Genomic DNA, 25092 nt, shown 5'->3' with positions numbered 1-25092 from the left:
GAGGAGATGTCCTGGCCTTGGTCAGTCAATGAGGCAGCCAGCTGTTGCTGGATGAAGGCGATAGTCGGGGCCGCCTCTACTGGGTCGACGTATCCTGTCGCCTTGCCTCCGGGGAAGATTAGTACCGCCAACCTTTTCTCCAGGATGTAGGGCATACCCTTGGCGGCGTTCTTCCCGAAACCGCCGACCCAGGCCCGCAGGGTTGCCAAGTGCGGTATCCCTCACGGCCGGCGCCTGGAAGAGAGGGTATTGATTAGATTTAAGAATAACTTAAAACTAAAGCTAACTTAAAGCATAACTTAAAATTATAGGGGCTATAAGGCCCCTTGAATTTACCTTAAGTTAGAGTGATTGATGTAAAACTTAAGCACTATAACAGATGAGGACCAGCTACCGGAGATGGAATACTTACCCCGTCTAAAAGCTGGCTCACCAGATCGTAACATATGGTACACGTTTCATGGTACCAGACCTGGATGTCCCCGTGCGGAGTCGCGCATGGAGCATGGGACCGGCAAACTTCGTGTCCACATGGGTCCTGAAGTGTGGCGGCGCATCCCGGATGCTCACAGTTGGTGGTCTGTAAGTGAAAAGACACATGAGTATCTTAAAGACTATCACTTACAGGCTAAAGGACAGAAGAACTCCGTTGCATGCCGGAGCTCGGAAAAAATTTGGGCATAGCCCCTCCCTTAAACGCCTGAATAGGCTATAACCCCGGAGGTATCCGGTGAAACACGAAGGGAGGGGGGATGGTTTAAGGTACTTAAGATAAACTTAATAGTTTAACATAATAGATCTTAAACCTAAAAGCTCGAACGTACCGGACTAAGTCCAGTGCGTGGCGGAGTGTATAACTCAGTGAAACGGAGAGGTTAGAAGGGACCGACTGTATGTTCCGGTCCACCCCGTGGGGTAGACTAGCACCTTTCCGCTGGATGCCAGGTCTCCGGTGGTAAAGGAGCCCTAGTAAGGTGGGAAAGAGCAAGGGGCATACAGACTCGGGCTAGTAACGGAGCGACGGAGAGTAGTAATGGAGGGGGGAAAGGCCAGTCCCCCCCACCTTACCATCCGACCGGACCGAGAAGCCGGAGAGGTCGAGTCCAGTCTGGGTCTGTCCCGTCCCTCTACCCCTCCGCCTGGGGGGAGAGAGGGAGGCAGGCTCAGGGTATGTGGAGCGAGCATGGGCAGGCCTACCCACCCCCCCCGACCCTATGGAAGAGCGGGAGGGGGGAAAGGTGACTGGACAGGCGTCTGGCTGCCTCGTGATCACATAGTGACCACGGGGCGATAAGAACAACAACTAAGCCTAGAAACATAACCAACTGATCAGAGAGATGCTATCGGAAGCAACCGAGCTGAAGAGCGGTAACATATAGGCCCAATGGGCCATGACCTAGGCTAAGCGAGCCAGACGCCTAACTAACCTAACAAATATCACATAAATAATACAAATGAATAATAAAATGAAAGAAGAAAACAAAATAGTAGGAGAAAAAATCCAGGAGTGTACGACTAACCCGAAGGCAAGTCTACCACTCAAAGCTAGGCGAGGCCGATACTAAGAGCCGTGGCTAGGGTCTGGATGGAAGAGCCTACATAAGGTAAAAGACATGCATGCATGACAAAACCGTGTAGACCGTACCCTAAACAAAGCGGATAAATAAAATAGAGCGTACATAAGCAAGGGGATGTTCTGGGTATGGGCGACCCAGAACGGACCCACCACGAGGCAGAACCATGCTGCCATGCTTCCGACCTAGAGATCGTATTTATACCTAAAAAACGGCAAATACGTGCTCAGGGCCGGAAAAAACCAATTAGCAATAAACACTGAGTACTTAACTTAGCTGCTGCGATGGCTGCACGCTCCATGGTAATAAAATCCAAAGGAAAGGGCACAAAAACACAGAGAAGAAAATGGCACGTGTGTATCGTGTGCGCTAACTGAAAAGGATGGCCACCAGAGGCGCAGCAGTCGGCAGCATGGGATGGAGTAGTAGTAGTTGGTGCTGCCCACTCTGTGGGTCGGCTCTCCTCTTGGGGGATTTTGTAGTGGGAGAATTCTATTGGCATTTGGCTCGTGGTAGTGGTCTCACTCGCCATAGTGTTCATACCGACACCCTCTTGGAGGGTGAGCGAGTCAGTTATACTGACCTTTTTCTTTATTTATTTATTCTCTGGTATGTGTTAGTACATTTACCCTAGAAATAATAGATTAAAGGATATTTCGCGCAGCGACACGAGCTGAGCCCAGAAAACAAAACAATATGCCAGGCTGTTGTCTCTGAAAAGTAGTATAGCCTATCTGTATCTGAAACCTGACTTAAGAAAGAGTGCAGTATATTTTTGTAGAATTTAGGGTTAAGCTGCAACTTGTAAGATTAGAACTGGATAGGATAGCTAAATAATCTTATAAAATACATATGATAATGATAAATACAATTTTAATCTAATCAAGTTTACCCTAATTTCACTTACAATACCATGTTTCACATTTATTATTAGGGATAACAATAAACATGAATTGTGATTAAAAAAAAAATTTAAACTCCACAATATTAGTATAAAAATATATTGACCCCCTTTATTGTCAAGATTTTTTATGGCCATAAAATAAATGAAAATTTTTGTTAATCATTTATATTTCAAAATACACTAAAAAGTTTAAAATAAAACTTTGTGATCCACAATGTTAATGGTTACTTACGCCTAAACATAGAATCGTGAGGCATGTACTTTCCTAACTTCCATACAATTCTAAATTCTATATGTACAGACATTTAAAATTGAGAAGTTTCCAAAATCAAATTTCACAGCACAGATATATGAGATGAAATCTCACTATTTACTACCCAGTGATGTAAATTGGTTAACACATGAAGAGGTCTTTGAAAGCAATGAGGGCAGTAAAGTAATTGTTATCAAAGATTTGCTTGCAATTTGGTTCCATACTTGGTAAACTTCCTCAGTATCCAGAAATGCCTGACAATTCGAATTACTGATGTGAAATTTTGTATGCATAAAGCTCTTTCTTTACCATTGTCTGTATATACACATTGCATCAATAAAGTAAATTTTCAATACAATACAATACAATTCACATTTGTATAAAATTGTATGCAAGTTAGGGTAAGCGACCCACAATTTTATGTTCAGGCATAAGTAAGCGCAAATTTCTTGCATACCAGAGTTTTTTGAGGAAAGCGAAGAAAAGAATGTAAGATTAGGCAGATAGGCACCCCACACTATATTTAGGAATAAGTGACCATCAATATTGTGGATCATAGGAGCTTTATTTTATGCTTTTTAGTGCATATTAGAATAAAAGCATGGTTTAAAAAATTTTTTAATTAGTTTTATTTGTGATTTTTTAGTGTTTGACAGTTGAATGAGTACTGCTTGTTTCACCAAGTAACTTAACCGATTGCAGAGCTGCATCCTTGCTAATTTGCAGTCGTTATGAATGGTTATGAATCTACAGTCCCAACACTGCATGTTTCACACCTATGAAAACAATCCCTTCGCTAAGTGTTTCTGCATATTACACAATGAAAAGTTGCAGTGTTGTTTAATTAAAGAAAATTTTTTAAAATACGTATTGTATTGTCACCACCTTTAAAAATTTCTTGAAAATTTTGACACAAACAGACAGACACAGAATTCACGATAAATAAAAGCATGTAAAAAGGATTTGCTGGTATCAGTGCTGTTACTTTATTTCATCTTGAATGCTATATTTCCTTAATCTCCCTAGAAATGTTTTTTGCCACTCCAACTATTAAATTCTACAATTTTTGTGTATGATTTTGGTCTAAGGTCTTGGTAGACAGATTCATGCTGGTTAAGAATCTCAGCTCCTCTAGTCTGAGTAAGAATTTGTGGGTATTATATTGAAATACTAGCTTTACCTAAAATAATCTCTTATAGAAGTGGTATTTATGTAGGGTATACATGTTATGCAGGAAAGGAATCATTCATATGTGCAGCCCATCTATTGAATAGTTTAAGTAGGTGTGTTTTCTGAGTTTAGTATATAATAAGACAAAGTCCTAGGGAGTAGTGATATTGCACTCATGTTCTCTGTGGCATCATGTTAACCTAGCTTTCCAACCCCTGTGAATTTGTTCTAAGTTTTCATCTTGTATTTGAAACAAATCCGTTGAGCCAGCCAGGTGAGGTTGGAAATGTGACTTAATGGTTGAATGATTAAAGAAAAAGTTTTACTGTATTTAATGGATAAAAGATTGAAGAAAAAGTTATACTGTATTAAATAGATAAAAGAGATAGTGCTCTGTTGTGTAGATTGAGTACTTTTTCTTTTACAGAAACAACTTTTTTCCAGATTGTACATTATGAACAAAGTTTTCAAATATCAAATTAAAAGGAAATATTTGTTTTGGCTCTAAAAATCCATCACTTCATGACTGCCTTCAGGTAACTGAACTCTTTATCCAGACTTGGTCTAAAGAGGGGAAGAAGAGAATCCAGCTCACTGTTAGCACATCCAGGCCCCCCAAGTCCCTCTGTCAGCAGATAATAGTTGTATAGAATGTAACAACTGTCTGAACAGACCTGAAAGCGCATTAATCTTTACTATTTTGGCTGTTTCAGCCTTTACCAACCATGATTATTTTTATCTTTCTTTTGCTGTACTAATTATGGTCTTTTGGGCATTTAATAAGTGTGCCAAGTAGTGCTTATTGGAACTTCCCATTGTGTATCATATTGTTACTGCTGCTGTTTCTCATTTTGTCTTTTTGTTTTGCACAGTTGCTTTATTCACCTGTTATTCATATCGAGCGTGCCTTTCATTCTGAACAGACTTATTGACTTTGCTCCCCAGAATGTAACCAGTTCTTCCTTTTCCATAATTAATTTTATCAGTATCATAGTGATGGTTATAAGTACGTATTATAATTTGTGTACCTTCGGCTTTTTTACAAGTTCATTAAGTGTCGTTTATTGAATTTCATGGTGAAAATCTTTCTATTAATTCCACTACTCGGTCTAAGTACAGGTGGCCCGCAGTTAACGGCGCAGTTGCTTAGCAGCAAATTAATTTTACGGCTGTCGTCAAAAATATTAATTAAAAAAAAGGTATTTTCTGGGCTCAGCCGTGTCGCTCCCGTGAAATGTGTATGCTTTAGCACTATTTCTAGTAAAATATTGCTATAATACCAGAGAACTGCTAAATTGGACATGTCAGAAGCCTCTGACTCCCCTTTTAAGGTATTTTTTAGTCACAATTTTTGGTTAACAGCGCTGCTAGCGCCATTATGTCTAACAAGTACTACATACATTTGTAGAAATATCGTTCATACCATAAAGATTATGCAAATGATATTAATTTTTATTGAGAGTTATTACATAGGTATTAGGGTAAACTATATGCCCCTAATGCTGTTCTGTGCTGAAAATATCGAGTTAAATAAGTGCAAATTTAGCTATGGATGTGTCAATTTATAAATATTCATGCCTTTGTGTAAAATGTGTATGAAAATATATTTTGCATAGATTATTTTTATTTTTGTACATAAATATGATACAAATTAAGGCAGCTTTTGAAACTTCCCTCCACGTTATCAGAGAATGTTTTTTCATGTTCATTCTTGTCCGCCACTGTTCGGGAAATTGCATTTACAAAGACCTCACGTGGTTATATTTTATTAATTTGGGAGCCAATTATAACTCATTTTGTTAATGAAACTTCAGCTTTTTGTTATAAGTTTTATGTTAAAAATGTATGAAAAATGTATTACAAGGTATTTTTTTATTTTTGTTCATAAATATGATACAGTGGCAGTACGCATGTCCATTTGAAGTCTTTGTAAGAACCCTTCACATGATGAAGACATCTAGATACTTGACTTATATGAGACAAGGTTATTTTTCCTTATACGTTGTGTTTTTAGGTGGAAATATGACTTGAATATGTCTCATTGTGATTGTGAACTCTTTTTTTTTTTTTTTTTTTTTTTTAACAGATTACATTGGCGGCATGTTTATTCAGTAAAACAATACGTGATTCAGTTTGCAATTTTCCTTTATATCATCGTAATATGAGCTTTACGTTATTTATCTTTTATTGGCGTGAAACCAACAGTAAAATGTGTTCTTTCAAGCGCAGTACGTAGTTTTGATTAAAATGATTTTATTTCAATTTTATCTACGGTTGTATTTGATGGCTTACATTTACTGGAGTTTTATCCTTGTTGCCGATGCACGATAATGGTCATTAGCAGCTTGAACAGTTTTCTCAGCTTCAGCTATAACTATGTTTAAATTTAACAGTACCGTATATACTCGCATAACATGCGATCTCGCATATCATGTGACCCCAAAATTTTCACCCTCGGAAAATGATTTTTATCTCGTATCGCACATATCATGAGAGTTAAATTTACAAGACCTAAATTTAACAATAGACTAACCTCTTTTCCTCTTCTTTATCTATTCCATTTTTTAGTTAGGCTAACCCCTTTTCCTTCACCACTTAATCTATCCTATCTTCTAGTTGAGTTTAAAACAGTAAAAGAGATTGCAAAAAGTGTCAGTAGTATTGCAGCTGATTTTGCTTGCATTTCAACCATCGTACGATAGTAAAAAATTACCAGTTATGTCACAAATGACGTTAAGGAGAATAGGACTGATATATTTTTACATTACAGTAGTAGTCGACTTACTACCGCAATTAGTTATGACCAACCAGTCACAAATCGATTAGATTTATTAGAAAAAAAAAATGGACACGAAACAGGAATCAGATTTGAAGTTCGGACTGACATCGCCATACCTAATTGAGGGATGTTAGGCTGTTGACGGCTAAGTATACTTACGAAATAAAAACACAAAGAATATGCATCTTTTCTGTGATTCTTTTAAAAAGTTATACATTACAGTATCCAATAATATTGTATGTATTCTCGTATTATTATATCATAAAATACTAACAAAGCGGTCAGTGTTTTGGATTAGAAATCAGCTTATGGCGAATATGAGTTTATTTCTCCGTATTTAACTCAATTCGGAGCAAATTGCCTTTCTTCTAGTTAGCGTAAAATATCTAGATACTTTACATATATAAGACAAGGTAATTTGTCATTTTACTACGTGTTTTTAAGTCGAAATATAAATTAATTACGTTTGGTGAACTGAAGTATATTTTTTTTTTTTAACAGATTGCGTTGTGGGCATGTTTATTGTGTAAAAATATTATGTGATTCCGTTTGCTATTTTCATTTCATTTCATCGTAGTACGAACCTTTACCTGCGTAAAAACAACAGTAAAATGTGTTCTTTCAAGACCTGAAGTTTTGATTAAAATGGTTTTCTCTCAATTTTATCTATGGTTGTGTTTGTTGGCATAAGTTTACTGGAGTTATATCTTTGTTGCCAATGCACAATAATAGTACTATGTATATGGATGAAACTTGCAAACTTAGGTATAGTACCTTCAAACTCGTCTGTAAACAAAATGAGAGAAATTTGTTTTAATCAGAACTATTGGGCATGAAAAGAAAACATTTTACTGTTTTCACTCCAATAAAATATAAATATGTAAACTCGTAGTATTCTGATGAGATAAAGTGAAAACATCGAACGGAATCTGTCGGTTTTTGTTTACACAATAAACATGCCAGCACCATCTACTAACAAAAAAATAACTAAATTTCGTTTGCAAACGATATATTTTTAAGTGATATTTCCACTTGCAAACACTGTATAACGTAAAATAACCTGATCTCATAAATAGAGTATTTTGAGATTCATTTGCACTAACTAGAAGCAAGAAAGTTGCTCTGACATGAGTTCAACACTGCAACACAAATTTACTCTCAATCGCCCTCAGCTGATTTTCAAACCAAAACATGATTGCTATGTTTGTATTTTATAATACAAACAAATAGTAATATGAAAGTACATAATATTATTGGATGCAGTGAAGTAAAACATAAATTTTTAAAAGATCCATGGAAAAGATGCATATCCATTAAGTTTGTATTGTATCATACATTACTAATATATGATTATTACATACTTGAATTTTATATCTCATGTAAGATGTGACCCCCTTAAAATCAGCTCCTAAATTAGGGCTTCAAAAGCGCATGATATGCAAGTATATATGGTACATTTCCCTATTGATCTTTGATCTACAGCGAATAAAGTTATCACATTAAGATATCTCAGTCCTATTCTACATAACGTCATTTATAACAACTATGGTAATAGTGTACTATAGTATGATGATTGAAATACAAGCCAAACGGATGTTGTTATTCAATTCGGTTGTACGTACTTAGAAAAAAAAAAGCTATTTCCTTCTTGGATGTTCATGGCTGTACACATTTACGCAACGAGTATAACGTTAAAACTTTACTTTCATTGTTCTCTTTTGCTGCTTTTGAACTTATGTAACTAGAAGATGGGATGAAGTTAGGCTATTGGAATTTGGTCTCTCATAAAATCGGGTTATTGTAAGACGAATTATCGTAACTTGAACACTACAGCTACCTATACACTGTATAAAACCCTATTATATCTTTACATACTCCAAACACCCAAAGGATTAAGGCTAGGCTTTTTCCACTTTATAGCATTTATAATACTATAATGTACTGTACAGTAGATTCTATAGTACTGCACTGCATAAATATAATTTTACTTATTGGGCCATTGCGGGATTATGGTGCCGTTTGACTGGTCTAGGGCGCTGTTAACTGGTCTAGTATTCCGAAAGAAGGTGTAAGGCGGCCGTAGACTTTAAAATTGCTTAGCGTTGAAAATCGCTCGTTGTCGGAGGCCATGAACGGAATCCCTGCCGCTAACCGACGGCCGCCTGTATTCGTTTAATTTTTAAGTCACCCTGTTTTCTTAATACAGGCCTCATTAGTTAGTTGTGAGTCATTTTTTATATATCAATTTTAGCTTGTCATTTAATTTAGAATGAATGTGGATAGTTTAGTGGCTCGTTAATGTTTACATATTTAGATAAGTTCAGTGGCTTTTGCTAATGCTTAGCACATTTCTTTTGTTTCCTGTTATGCTTGCAGTATGTGATTTGTTTTGCATATTCAAGTGTTTATGATTTTCCTTATTTGGATTAATTCATTGTAAGTAGGGAAAAGTGCTGTGAACTTGTAATGGATTAATGGTTATCATATGATAAACTTTTGGTTTAGGTCTAGTTAGTGATTCAGGATCCTTATCATTAAGATATTCATTAATTATTATTTTTATATAAACTTACAAAGTATAATTGCAATGCTATCGGTACCTAACTTTCATGTCAGCTTAAGTTTAAAAACTATCGGTAGTGCTCCAGTGTTTTGACGCAGGTAATTGACCCCACCCAGTTTCGGGGAAGAATAGGTACAACACTGCTCAGGAGCTCAATTCGTTCCTACCACTCATCTACTGAACCTTTTTGGCATCCCTGGCTTTGAGGGGTGCACTTTTAGGTCCCAGTACCCATGTTTGTCACTTATTACTCTGATTTGTTTGACTAGGAGGTGTCTATTAGATCGATGAAATTTTGTTTTCGTGTGGCCATGGTCTCACAGGTCTTCACTACGGTCATGGTCCCTGTTGCTCTCTGGGCTCACAGGAAAGGCACGAGGCTGTTGAGGTAACTAAATATTGACTGATTATAGTACCATCCTCTGTAGAAGCTGGGGAATCACCTCAGTTTTTATATAAGCCTGTGCCAATACTTGGGCCAAACCATCAGCATGGACAATTGGACCTGGCAAGAGAGGTGTTTTATTTGTCGTGGCTGGATACAACATTTCTGGTATAATCTAAGCTGAAGAAAATACAAAGGCTCCATTCCCTCTTAAGCTTGTAAAAACCTCATCCCCACTTGCAAAGTTATGGCAAAGGTTGCTTTGTCATGTGAACTCCTTGGAAAACTAGTTCTTCACAGCTGGTTCAGAATAAGATTGCTACAGCTGGAACTGAACTGACAGTACTTTTCCATAGAGCATCCAGACAACCCCCACCCTGTCTTACCCTTTGTGATGTCAGACAAGTCCACCATAGTGGCTTATCTCAGGAATGAAGGTGTCACCAAATCTCTTTTGTGATGCACTGATTATGATGGGCAGAATATCAGTATCACTTTAATCCCTAGAACCCAAGGGAAGTGCATTGTTGTAGCTGACACTAGCCTCTTGAGTTCCATGGACTGTATATGAGAACCTGTGTTAACATTTTGGTCACTTCCAGCTATCCCCATGTGAGTCAGTTTCTTTTGTACCTTGGAATTTGAATGAAATTTGCTGGAACTCCTTCAGATGGCTTGAATGGGCCATAGATAAATAATTAGCAACATGAGTCTGTGACTCTTTTAGTTGGAGGAGGGTTAGTTGTCTGCTGCATTTTGTAAAGGTAGTACTGCTAATCCAAGATCTCTGTAGCCCAGTCCATATCTTGGCAATTCTGGCCTCGGAGTTTTCAGGCCTGAGCTCTTCAAGTGGATTGGATGTTAGTTGATCTTAGAATGCTGAGGTAAAGATCCTATCTTAGATTTCCCCAGCATCATACATCTCCCTGTGATCTTGCCATGTTAGAGTTCAGGGTTGTTGGATGATGATGCTATATTAATGATCCAATGTAAGAGTAAAGTGATCTTGAAAAAGATTTTATGATTGGGGGCGAAGCAGAGATTTATGGAGTCTTTTTGCTGATGTGATGTATATGTGTGTTTCATTGAGGAAGCCACATCTGGGCCAAAACTTCTCTTGTCAGATATTTCAGCACTCATTGCCAGTGGTACCAACCTAAAACAATTTGCCTTGTATATGACTGATATACTGTACTTACATTTAAATCTATTTATTTATTTTATCAATGTATTTTCTCTTTTCTAATAACATCTCTTCTATATATTTCCTATTAAATTTCCTATTGCCTCCTGTTAGTTCTTTCAAGTGAACACCATATTCTTTGAAAGCTTAAATTTCAAATCAATAGCACCTATAGGTTTGTTCTATATAAATAGGGTTCATCTGAATATTATTATAATGATAATAACAGTGATATGTGCTAAAGGATTTTAATTTGTTTACACCTTTGTATATGCATTGCATCCTCTTTCCATCTCAGTATGTTATTAATTGGTTGCCCTTTCGGTTTATCTGGTTCAGGGTTAGTTTTCTGAAGCAGACTAGACCAAGTACTTCAAGGCCAAGTGGGCTTTATATTATGAGCATTGTAGCATGTTTTGGAAACAGTGGGGAACTCCCTTATTAGACCCAGCAACCAGCCTAGGCGAAAAACTTTCAGAGTACTGCTCAGCTCTGACTGAGTTGATGGCATGGGTATGCAGTGCTTTGTATGGTCTTTGGGGCAAATGTGGGAGTATTAGCATATTTACCCCATTTCTTAATCAGGCTAGTGTTGGGCAAACTGCAGCAGCCCAATAGTACCTCCTGAGCCCTAATATCCCCACTTTGGGTGAAGCAGGCCTTATTATTCTGGTGAACCTCCCAAGAGACCTCCATCACTGGAAGAAACTGCTCCATCAGCCTCAGATTTGGAGTTACCACCACACACTTAGCCTCTAGCCTCATTAATCTTCATGTATGGAGGCTGTCTAGCGATGCCTTACGAAGAGAGACTTTCACAACTTGCTGCTGTACTCTGCTAGTAAGGGACTTTTGACTTTTCTTGCAGAAGTTGAGAAGGGTGGCGTTTCTGCCATTCATAGTGATTGCTTTGCCCTCTCTCTTGGATTTGAGTGTTGGGCAAAAGCCCACAAGGCACCTTGTTACTCCCCAGAATGCCTCGACTCCCAGACATAGTTATTCAGCAGGCAGTCATTTAACAATACTGTTAAGCCAAAACTAGTACAATTTTATAATAACAATATTTATATATGGTAATATAATTTTGTAAAAGCAATATTTACTATTTATAAGAGTATTTATTCTAATTTGCCCTCCCACCAACCCTGCGGAGCTTGCATTTTGGTCAAGCAGCACTTAACCATTTTCTATAAATGGAGGAACCATTTTCTGTAAATGGAGGAACCATTTTCTGTAAATGGAGGGCCTTTGGAGCTCAAATGGAAAAATAAGAAGCTGGATGTCTTTTTGAGTGTGTTTGGAAAGAGAACTAATGTATCTGAAGGCAATCGTAAAGTGAGTGATTGATCCAGTCAGTTTATTTCTAATAATCTTTGTTTTTTCACAGAATGTTTCATTCCTAAGCAAAGAATCGCATAAAGCTGTGCCTGCTTGGGAAGAGATCTACAAAGAAGTCATAGTAGAGGGTAAAGGGGGTTTGTGCCTTTCCCTCAATATTGCTTTTGCAGCAGTTCTATCATCTCTCGGTACTACGGCTTACAATGCTGCAGCTGATTATGTAGCAACCAACGCAAGAGGTGTACATGCACTCTCTATTATTCTCTTTAGTGATGTTAGCAACGTGAGCAAACCATCCCATGAACATTCCAAAAGCAATATTATTACAAGGAGTAAATCTGGAAACCTTAGAAAAGCTTATTACAATTATGAGAGTTTTGGAAGGATATGTAAAGTGCCTAATAATGGTGTCTATTTAGTGGATGTTGGATGTGGTTACCCAACTCTTCAAGCTATCAACTTGAAAGAAGATTTAGGGAAGGTTTTTAGTGATTGTGGCTTGGAATACTGCATAATTAAAAAAGGACAGCGCTATGTGAGGATGCACCGTAGAGGTCATGAACTGGATGAAGCAGAAAAGGCAAGTATATGATATTCAGTTTTATTTTATAAGTTTATCTGTAGATTACCTACTTGTTATTTTGTTGGAAATTATGTCTTATCAGCTATAGAACTGACATTGTTGTCATCTTTTCCATAAAGGAACATTTTACAGTATCAACTAATTTCCTATTTGTCTTCAGCAATTTTTATTGTTTTGGTCTGGTGGCATTTTATTTATTAAAGGTCTCTTGAGGTAATAAGAGAAAAAACACTTTACACATTTCCTTTTTATTCCTAATTGCGCTTACATATGTAACTAATATTCACATAAATGCACGTGTTAATTAACCCAACCTTAAGGGGGCCGGCCAGAACCCCTATATATGGTGGTATAGGGCGAAAAATGCAAAGTCATGAAAAAATTCATGGAGCTTCATATGGCAATTGAGAATACGTATACGAAATATTTCGTCAAAATTCCTCTTACTTTCGTAGTTACAGGGTAATTATTAAACATAACTCAATAAGCCTAAAACATTCATCCGTACAAGAAAATGCAATATTTCTTCTGTTATTGTAAATTTTGATAATTATTGGCGAAGAAATTGTGAGAAATGGCATCTGTAGAGATTCCGTGGCTCGCATAAGCGAGTATCTGGTTCAATCATGAATCAGTTGGACCATAGACTTCAAGTAGATTACACGTTCGAGTTTCACCTCGTGACATTCGCTTGCTTTTACGTATGTTTATGTATGTTTCGGCAAGAAGTTCATCATGCCAATGAGGAAAAGACAAGGAAAACATCTTGCTGACATACAGACGAAGAAAAATAGCTCAAGTATTATTACAGAATATCATAATATACGCGTAGTTAGTGAAGAGAGAGGGGAGGGTTGCCTAGTAACGCCCCCTTCTTGCCTGACAGCACACGTCACACTGTGCCCAAGGCTACGATCTTTGAGCAAAGAGATCTTCATTTATGATAAATAACATAGTTTTGGTTTTTTAATACCCAAAATGGAATATGAAATTCATAATAATCATGATTTATCAAATTGTCTTTGTAAAAAGAGAGTACACCTTCGAGTCTCACCTCTGACATTCTCTTGCATTTACGTTTGTTTATCTTTGTTTCGGCAAGAATGTCATCATGCCAAAGAGGAAAATACAAGGAAAACATCTCGCTAACTTACAGAAGAAAATTCACTGTAATAAGCCGAGTTACTGAAGGGGAGAGATGCGGTTATGTAGGAAGGAGTGCCCCATCTTACCTCAAGCAGTGCCCCAGGCTACGATATATGAGCAAAGGGATCATCATTTATGATTAAATTATGATAAATAAAATAGTTTTGGTTTATTAATACACAAAAGAGAAATATACATTCATAATAATCATTATTTATTAACACTGTCTTTATAGAAATACGCAGGAAAACTTTGAACGCCCGTATCTCAAAACTATACTTATTGACCTTCAAAATCTATCTCCTCACTTAGTTTTAAAGCTATAACATTGGAATTTGGTATATAACTCAGAAAAACATTATAGAACAATCAAATAGAGCCCTTTTTTCCAATTTTTGTTTCGTCTTTTTTTTATAAATTTTTTTCTCGTGATTTATAGGGTTTAATTTTTTACCATATTGAAAAATTCATATCTAGCAAAAAAAATTACTTTTAGAGAAAAAACTCTCCATTTGATTGGAGGTCTACATCAGGTCTATATATGGTAGTAATCCCAGGTCTTAATATTAAATATCAAAGGAGGAGATAGAATTTGAAAAATGGTTATTTTCGGGATAAATTGCCCTGGCGTCACAAAACCGAAGGTCAGAGGCAAAAATCATATGCGGTTTGGAGATGTCCCAAGATACCTTATTAAGTGGTATGAATGTCAAAGTCCTGTCGTTAAAAAACGGCATTAGCCAGCCGGCCCCCTTAAACGTAACCTGTAACCTTCATAAGTAGTGGTAAGACAAATAATGATGTAAAGGTTGTTGTATACAACAATGCTGCCTTTATAATGTAAGCAAATGCAACTTTCAAAGTTTCACTTGGAGTTCACAATTTTCTTAAAAGAAAAAAAAAATCTTCAAGAAACTTATTAGCTGCACTGGAATCTTTGTCAGCACACTTATCTAACATTAAAATGGTTTTGTTCTTTTTTTTTTTTAATTGGATATCATATCTCAGCACAGGGAATCCCCAATCTCAGCACAGGGAGTCCCCAATTATCGGTGGACTCTGTTATCGGCAATCCGGTTTTATGGCGTCGAAATGTGTTCATTTCCAGTTATCAGCACTGATAAAAGAGTATTGGTACCAATACATCCCTAACAAAGATGCCATTAACTGGTTATCTTCACCAAAATCTGGTTATCTTCAGATAAGAGCTGAAAATCCCCGATTTTCAGGTATTGGCAACTTTCGCTTAGCATCAAGCTGTCAGAATTGAACTCCCACTGATAACTGGGGACTGTGTGTACTAAGGTTTATTCACTAGCCAGAGTATCACCTAAATGTTCAATACAAGACAGTGTCCAGTTAGAAAAGTACAGGAGTATTAGCAAGTATATGCTAATCATATTACAACTGCCTGAGATGTACATGCCAAGGAGTGGCAGAGTAGAAAGTACAGTCCAGTCCCGAACTATGCGTGTTCGAATTGTGTGATTCCCCTTTTATGCGGTCGCTAGTTCTCAAAAATAAATTTTTTGTATCTGCGAAGCCGTTCAAAGTCTGCGAGTTACGTGCCGCAAAATGTATCCAATCTATTGTCTTTTAGAGTATTTTAGGGGAGGGGTGCAGTTTTGCTGGTATCTGAGAGAAGGGGTGGGGGGAATGCTTGGAGGAAAAAACTATTTTTCCTTCAAGGAGGAATGCGAGAGAAAGATTTCCTGCTCAGCCATTAGCTAAGATGGAATGCTCTGCCTCACGCATTTGTGACATCATGGCGCAGTGTGTATGAATGATTGGTATCATCACCATCGTCGTACATATTATTCAGATCTGCGAAGTGTATTCTGAATGTTCGGTATCATCATCATCGCGATAGGTATTATTCAGATCTGCGAAGTGTATTCTGAAGGGTTCTGCTCAGCATTAAGTAAGACGGAAGGCTCTGCCTCACGCATTTTGTGACATCATAGCGCAGTGTGTATGAATGATCGGTATCATCATCGCCATATGTATTATTCAGATCTGCCAAGTGTATTATGATCATCCACATCATGTATGCATGTGCCTAGAAGTCGAAGAGAGAGAGAGAGAGAGAGAGAGAGATTTCTTGTTGAATTTTGAATTTGTATCATTACTTTTTAAGGAATTGTAATTTCATATCAAATTTGGAATTTTCATCAGTTCTTTTTTATTGTAGAATAAATTTATATGAAAATGATTACATTGTGAAAGTGTCAGACAAAGAAACTGACAGGCGCTTGTAACCAAGCTTGTTAGGCCTCACGGGAGTGAAGACACGCATGATTCGCAAGTCCCCGAAACCTCAAATGATTCACTAAGCCTTCCTTCAACAGAAGAACTCTTCTCGGAGGATGAGATAGAGGATTTTGAAGGATTTTTGGCAGAGGATAGGTAGAGAAAATTCCATCCAAAAGGTTTTTTGAAGGAAATGATTGCATCGTACAGTACAGTTACACCCAATGGTGGCATATTTATGTGTGGGAGTTTTCACCATCCTGTGTGTAATTTTAAACTTTTTCAAGTTATGGAAAACTTTTTAATGTTTTATTTATCCATAAGAATAATTTTATATTAGAAAAAATTATAGTATAGTACATAGAAAGTATTGAAAATGGGTAGTATAAAAAAGTTTGACTGGGTAAGTTGCCGTTTGCCTTGGCCCTAATGGAATTATTCCCATAAGGTATGTGTATCAAAATCTGTGAATTTCCAATTTTACGAGGTTGAGGATCGACCAAATTCTCGCATAATTGGTGACCGTACTGTACTTGTATACAATCCTACTGTTCCTTATCTACTTTTGAAGCATTTGGCATTTCTTGCTTGCTCTAGAAGCCTTCTACTCTTTCACATGACATCAAATTCAGCTCCAGGAGGTGATGATGTCACCTACAGTTTCTACTTCTCTTACAAGTGAAATAAATCCCAAATTGAGAAACTTCCAGCTTATTGTGTTATCATTACAAAAATCGTGAAAGGGGGAGACAATTACAGTAGTGGGAAATGATAATGGAAGCAAAACATAAAAAAAAATGTAATTCTCATGGTCTTAGTCAAGGGTTGTGTTTTACTATACAGTATTTCAGTTTTCTTATAAATAATTACTAAGTGCAGTGTGTCCTTTATATAGATTTGATGGGAAATTTTTGATAAAGATTGTGTAAAGTATGCTCTGCTTTTTCTGTGTGGTTCTCTCATATAGACATTCAATAAAAATATTTCGTCATTGTAAAATTTTTCTTAAAACCCATGCACTATTACCAAGAAAGTATAGCATAAGTTATGCATACTTATTTTTAAACCTCTTGTATTATGTATTTTTTATAATAGAATTTTAAAATAAACACACTTAATTACTATTATTGTATTCAAGTTAGTGCATGTGTTTGTAGAATATCTTCTTGTACATTCTTTTTAGGAACTTATTTTTGTTTTTTTTAGTGTTTATAATGAATAATTTCTGGTTAATCTTTCTTTGCAGAAGTGCCTTAACAGCGAAGGTTGGCTTCCTGTCTTTTCTTTTCGGAATGTTCCCCAGCCTTTCAGCTTCTTCCAGTCTTCAATGAGAGACATCTATGTTAACAAAATGACCTCACCATATTTTTCTGAATTACATGCCGTTAGATATTTTAGCCAAAAAGAGATGATTGCTGTGAAGAATGAAGAACTTATCAAGTATTTGGGGGAAGCTACAGAGGAGAACATTGCAGATGCTCCACCCAAGTCAGATGATGGTTGTGCAGAAAAAGTGATGCAATTCAGAAACAGAGTGAAGCTGAAACTCAGTGAACTGATTGAAGAGTTACACAAAAACTTCCCTATGATCCCCAGGTGGGAAGTTGAAAAAGCTGTGTTGTGTTACACCAGCTTTGAAATGGCTAGATAAAAGTTGTGGGGTAGTTTATCTGAGAAGAATTAATTGACCCATATACTTCATGGTTAGAATGAAGGTAATATGTAACATATTGCATTCCTCTATCAAAATGTGGAGCTTTTGCTGTTGATGTGCATGTATTTTCTTTTTTTTTTTTTTTTAGTATGGAATTGTTTTGCATAGATTTTTGCCTCTTTTATAGACTTAACCTTTTGAACTGAGTGTGAAAGAGCCCACTCTTATATTGCAGGAAAGTTTTTGCTATGTAAAGTTCCTTTCTTTTGTTATATTTGCAAATATGGTTCAGGAAAGTGATGTCTTACTGATATGTTATGGAATTATAAGAAGAAAGTGTTGCAACCATATTACTGTTTTATGTATCAGAGAATAGGAAATAATTTCCCAGGAAACACTTAATTGGCAAATAGATGAAGGTTTTCTGCTCTTACAGGTTACGTATAGTGATAAAACAGGCATTATGAACTTCTTTACACTTGTGTAATTTTGACCATCCAGACTGCTGATTGGCTTCATATACCCCTTCATTTTCATGTGGTAGTCCAAGTTTGAAGGTTGTGGAATGTTGGGAAGCTGTGGCTCTGGTCTCCCTACTAGTGGGTTTTGGAGATAATTGGTTTTGACTGTGCTTCAGAATATTTTAAGTAGGAGGGGCTCTCTAGAAACGGGTCAGCAGGAAGAAGAAAATCTAATCAGTAGTAGAGAAAGAAGGGTCACCCACAGACAGTATGTAGCTGCAGCCCATTTGTTATGTTGTACATAACATATATGCAATTGAATATAAGGTAGCAGTGTAAGACATAGGAGTAGTTGATGCCATGGGGACAGTTAAGACTACAGTTGTCAACAGTTACCAAGATGCAGAGATATCACTGAAGTAAGGTGGTTAGTAGAAAGTATCACAACTGCACTCTTATTACTTCAAGCCAGCAGGAATCGCAGGAAGTGGCAGTGATGTCTTCAGGGTCACTGGAGTGATCTGGGCATGTGCAATATGGTTTGTGTCTTTCAAGAGCTATGAAGTAAAGAGCTGTGTGGATGGAAGGAGGCTATGTACAGATACTGTAATCAGTTTACTATGGACAAACATGTTTTAGTGTGAAAACAATGTACATATCTTATGTGTAAGTAAAAGATAACCAGTTGCCAAGTCCTTTTCCTTTAGGTAGGAAGGTATTCTGTTTGTCTTATCAAGTCCAGTTGTAGAGGTTACCTAAAGGGATTTTGTAGTATTCATAATGTATACTTATTATTGTAGAACAGTCACATGTAAAAAAAATACATATATATAGGGACAAGCTAACTAAGGTACCTGTGCAAAGGCTCCTTGGATTACAATGGTTCATTTTTAAATATTTTTATTTTATGATGAAAATAGTGGTAATACACATTCAGTAGAAACAGTATTCCAGATTCTGAATTTAGATTTTTGTGGGAAGCAATTTTTAGTATGATCCTCTTTTGTGAATGCTGGGCATCTAGGGAGCATGAGAGCTCCTCATCTCCCACATTACCACATGGCCACTAGCATGTATGTAGTACAATCAATAATCAATAGTGTTCTGTATTGCTTTCATATTTTGGATACTCCTGTATCTACATTGTGGTTTTTCTTCATCCATCATGTCTCAAGATGCCTGTCAGTGTCTTTGGCTACTGCTAAAGAGAAGAAAAATGTAAATTAATATTGAGCTGAAACTTGAAATAACTGCCAAGCATAAAGGTGGCATGCCCGTAATGGCAATAGCATAGGAATTTTCATAGTCAATGATCTTAACCATCTTAAAAGATAAAAACATTTTTAATGCTGTGAAATCTTTGACATCGGTTAAATCCACGGTCATCCTGAAGAAAAGATCTGGGCTGATTGATGAGATGAGAATGTGGTGAATGGATGAAAGACCAGATACAGAAAAATGTTTACTGCTTCACCTACTGAATCAAGCATAACTAGGTCTTTGGAAACCCTGGAAGAGCATGCAGATGAACCTGTGTATGTGCAGCAGGTGGTTCCAATGCTTTCTCATGAAGATACCCAAGTGTTTTAATAAAGAGTTGCGTTAGATACAGTGGAAGGAAAATGTTTTAAGATTTATTTCTTCCTCAGGTTCAGTGTTTTTCATCCTTTTTATTAGTAAATTATTGAATAAATTACATTATTAATAAAAATATTTTATATTAATGATTTTGCCATGGTATGCTACTGTAAGTGTTGTTTGCGTAATTAGGGTAGGCTAGGCTAGGTTATACTGTATTAAGTTTGCGATATGCGATATTTTCACCTTACGGTTAGTTTAAGTTTTAACTCTTACATTTGCTTGGGAAAAATATTGTCTAGGTGTTGTATTTCATACATCCCAAGAAAAACTGCATTAGAAACTTCCTTCTAAAGTTCAATGAATGTTAGTCACAGCAGAGCTGGATTAAAACAAATTATAGTGAGATTTTTAAATTTTCTTCCAGATTTTACCCCATTGGAGAATCAGTGCAGAGGTTGCCCCAAAAGGATCTGGTACTTGGTGGCTATCATATTCCTGCCGGGGTCAGTAAAGACTTAATCAGGATTGTTGATAGATTGTATGTATGTAGTAAAGCACAAATGTTAGAACCATTTACCCTAACCTAAGATCATAGTATGAATCCTTTAGGTATTATATTAACATTTTTAGAAATTTTGTATGTTTATTTTTATTTTAAAATTATAGCTATTGTCGATCTTATAATTAATTTACAGAATCTATTCCCTTTGAACCAGTCTCTTTATCAATCAAACTCCTCTGAACTTGACCTTTCTTGAATTTTACCTCTTGCTCTATTCAAGAATAAATCCTTTAGATAACCCCTATGAGTCTAAAATTGGAACCTAATGATCATGTTAACTACATTACAAATTCACCTTGCTTAAATTTTGTCTTTCACTCAGGAACAAAATACTATACCATAGAAAAATTTGTGTGAGTGAGAGTGGGACATAATGATCTTGTTAATTACATTGTAATAATTATTACCACACCAGTTATGGAACTTACTGTCTAACTGCCATGCATCCAAGGTACAGACACTTCCAACACTGTTGTCAATCCACATTTTCGTGGCCACTGTTTTAGCTTCTTTATTGCCAAAATACTAGTCAAATTTGTATCAGAAATATCAATTGTTGATCGTTGGCTAGCTTTTGGTATTGGTGCTGTTGTAAATAATTCTCTCTGTGATAAAGAAAGTTGAAAGAGTTTGTAGAGAAGAGTGCTGGGACAGCTACCTAGCCCAGTTCAAGCTTTACTCATGTGAAGTAGTCAATGGCCAGGATTGGTTTTTGACATGAGCAGAGGAATCTATACCAAGGCCAGGATTGTTTTCGTACTAGAACACAGACAGCAGAGTGTACTGAGTCTTCCATTTAGATGATATTGTCCTCCCACCAACAGTTTGACAGCAACAAAGAGGCAGCAGTCCCCTTTTTGGCTCAGGAAGAGCAGATGACCTATAGCAAAGTTCATTAGTAATGGGTGTAAGACAGTTAGGAATGTGTTCTCCAAATGACAATTCTTCAACCAGTGTGGCATTGTCTCCATCAAATACTCGAGAGCATTGTAGGAGGTAGGAGTAGACTAGCTGGTGTTGTAGATTATTATGACTGGTTCTACAGGCAAACCCCATTTTTGTGCAGCCTGTAGACTCTGGTCCAGGCTGTTTTACCATCTTGTAGAGAACCAGAGACTCCAGCAAAATTACTAACCTCCCTTTCTGCAGATAAGTTTCACTCTTGTTGCAACCTGTAGATTTTGGACCAGGGAAGGCTGTTTGACCACCCTGTAGAGAACCAGAGATTCCAGGAGCATGAATTCCTCCTTGTTTTATCTCTGGAGTGCAATAAAGATAAAGGAAGTGGGTTACAAGAAGTATAATCTAGGAACTAAGGTCAGCCAATTAAAACAAAAACATCACAATGGTCTACATTTTGTGTTAGATGGCAAAGTGGCACAAGTATTTCCTCTGGGAAAACATTGGGTGTTCATTTCCACTTCTTTGTAACTCAATCTCCATTCATTCATGGCAGACCTAAAGATGTAGACATTCAGGGGTACTAACTACTATGTCTCACTTGAATGGTGGGTGTATTTCTATGCTAAACCTGAGGAGACTTAGCAATTACAGGTTACTTAGTTTTTTACTGTATGGGCTTATCCAAACCATGAACCACACTCTTTGAATTAATAGAACCTTGATCCCTAACTGGAAAAAATTCTCAGTCATTTTCCAGGATCTCCCAGGCATATGAAAACACACCTGAATTCCAATTTGAGTGTGAACATGGTGGATTGGGCTATATAGTGAAACCAGTTGTTTTTATATTTTTTTTTATAAATCTTCTATACAATTCTGTCACTCACATAGTGAGTTACCTTCTCTCAGCCTCCCCAGTCTTACATCATTTCTAGGTTATAAAAAAGTGAGAGATGGATGGGTACTGAGGGTTCGGGTGTGGTGTGCCATAAACCACCATTCTTGTTCTGACTGTTGTAATAAGACTGTTGAATATGGGGTCATTGGAGACCTCAGTTGTAGGCACAAGTGTGATTGATGGGATTATATGAAATAAGAGGTATTGTGTGATAGATTTTTAATTTTGGTGTATGTAGAAGATTTCCACTTTTTCTTTTTCTTTACAGACTTACGTTGATTTGAATCCATATGTGTGGTTACAGAGCGAACAGTATTTCAAAAGGGCTAAGAGTTTCCAGCCTGAGCGTTGGCTAAGAGAGGCTGGTGTAGGACCACTTGTTGATCCATATATACTCAACCCATTCAGCATTGGTACTCGAATGTGTGCAGGTTTGTAGTTCACTTTTCAGTTGGCAGTTGATCAGTTTTTTTGTATTGTCTTCTGTTTGAGTGTATAGAAACTATTGTTGGCTATAATGGGCTGCTCATCAATGAATGTTGCACTGAAGATTTTTATTTTTTGCGCTTGGTATTTTTGTGTTGGAAACATGGTTTTAAGATTTTAGTTTAAGATTGTGTGTAGTTGACAGAATTTTCCCTGAGGAATAAAAGTGAGTTATGTAAATCTAAAACTATTTCCTCCTATATTCTGTGATAGACAGAATTTTCCCTGAGGAATAAAAGTGAGTTATGTAAATCTAAAACTTTCCTCCTATATTCTGTGATATACCGAATATTTCCATGTATAAGACGACCTTTAAATCTTAAAATTCCACCCTAAAAATTGGGGGTCGTCTTATACTGCAATACTAACTATCAAACCTTAAATTCTAAGATGTGTATCTGTAGGCTAGCCTCAGCCTTGGTGCTATAGCCTAACCACCAACATACGTAAAGATTCACTTTATGAAATAAAATTATAATAAAGGTAATAAAACCATTTTACCATATATAATATTGGCATATCATCATAACAAATCGCCTATTTGAAGAATAATTCGAAATCAATGAAAGAAACATTTATCTATGCGATCCCAGCTGAGAAAATGTAAATATCGAGTTGCGGTTGCGCTGACAGCAACCTTTATCTTTCGGTAACCTTTAAGAAATTTCGTTAGTAATTATAATAGTAATAACATTTATAACTTAATATTTATTTTTCATTAAAGGTTTCTCATACATATCACAAGATTGATCACATGTACCACGATTTTAGGGATTCCAGTCTAGTTCTGGAGTCGATTTCGGCTTCGTCATCGACGGTCGATATACAAATCATCTTCGGTACCGTTCATGGCATTTTAAAAATTATTTTATGACACTATATTTTCACGTTCCCTCCGTGCTTTTATGATATATGCAGCAAACATCAAGTGAGGCAGCACGCAAAGCTGTTTGTAATTTAAAATTGTAACTGTTTCAAACAATTCAGGCATATGAAGATGATTGTGTACAAGTATTATCTTCATTATTGTAGTATTATTAGCATTGTTTGAGAATGGCGACGAAACATAAAAACAATGGTTTCCCTTTACCGCGTCCTTCGGTACGAAAAACATATAGACTCGGCTTTGTTAAACCCAACTTTGATCATTTACAAAAGGAATGTGTGTATCTCTTAATTAAGTTCCATTCAGCAACTAAAGACAATGATGATATCGGAAAAACACGATCAGCTGAGACTGTAAGCAAACCTAGATTGCAAATGGTGCATCATTGTTTTTTTCTTATACAGGCAGTCCCTGAGTTACGACGGTCTCGGCTTACGACGTTCCGAGGTTACGACGCTTTTCAATTATAATCATCAGACATTATTTCCAGGGTTACGACGCCTACAACACTCATCTGGCAGATGAAATATGACACCAAAAATGCAAAATAATCAATATTTAAAGTTTTTTTTTATGAAAAATGCCATAAGAATGCAGTTTACATAGTTTTCAATGCACCCAAAGCATTAAAAAAGGGATTTTGACGTAGGAAAAATCTATTTCTGGGCGAGGAAGCCGTGTCGCTCCCGTGAAATATGTCTGCTTTAGCACTATTTCTAGTAAAATATTGCTATAATACCAGAGAACTGCTAAATTGGACATGTCAGAAGCCTCTGACTCGCTCACCTATATAAAAGGTGTCGGTATAAAACTGGGGTGAGTGTTAAACACTACCACAGCAACCCCTCCAATTAGCCTTTTCCTCATCAAAAGACCCTAAATACGGGGAGCCGACCCATAGGTCACACCTAGCTACCCCGTTGAAGGCGGCTGTGACGACATACTTTTCGATAGCCAGTTTTCTTAGGATTTTTGACGATGTTCCGGCTTACGACGCGTCTCAAGAATGGAACCCCCGTCGTAACCCGGGGACTGCCTGTAATGTAATACAATAATACATTTAATATGATTACAGTTAAGCATGTTTTATTTAAATTATCATTCTCTCTCTCTCTCTCTCTCTCTCTCTCTCTCTCTCTCTCTCTCTCTCATCGATTGTAATGCTAATGATACTCCTCCATCCTCCACTACAAAATTCCTGTTTTTAGAATTCTGAATGAAGTGATTATTGTAAACATGTATTGGCATAAACAACCGAATTGAAAACAGCTGATTTCTGACATCATTTACTGTAACTATCGAGCGTTTATTAAGAGCTCCGTTAAAATTGTTAAACCCTGCTGATTCTCAATAAGTAAAAATGAAATTCATTTTTGTTCATTTCTCATGCTGTGGAGATCTCAAGAAAGCATACTAGTAATTTAAAGCTGCAGGTTATAGCCGAGGGTGAATAAAACGAATAACGGCCAGGCGGCAGTGATGTTTGGAACTGGAGAAATCACACCTACTCAATGCTTATACAGTGAAGTAATA

At 36.8% G+C, this 25092-nt stretch overlaps 1 protein-coding gene across 2 annotated transcripts in view; it reads left to right on the top strand.

Moving 5' to 3' along the window:
• LOC135203154 (probable cytochrome P450 CYP44) overlaps positions 1 to 25092 on the top strand; it is a 168037-nt gene that overhangs the window by 127716 nt on the left and 15229 nt on the right. The window contains exons 9-10 of one of the 2 annotated variants that reach the window (XM_064232830.1): positions 20249 to 20327; positions 22456 to 22618. In XM_064232830.1, coding sequence (XP_064088900.1) covers positions 20249 to 20327; positions 22456 to 22618 — 242 coding nt within the window. Of the gene's footprint in view, positions 1 to 17374; positions 17591 to 20248; positions 20328 to 22455; positions 22619 to 25092 lie in introns of those variants that run through there. The other variant, XM_064232831.1, reaches the window with a different exon arrangement.

This window comes from Macrobrachium nipponense, chromosome 33 (genome assembly GCF_015104395.2).
Source record: "Macrobrachium nipponense isolate FS-2020 chromosome 33, ASM1510439v2, whole genome shotgun sequence".
Taxonomy (NCBI): Eukaryota; Metazoa; Arthropoda; class Malacostraca; order Decapoda; family Palaemonidae; genus Macrobrachium; species Macrobrachium nipponense.
This window is presented reverse-complemented; position numbering and strand designations above follow the sequence as displayed.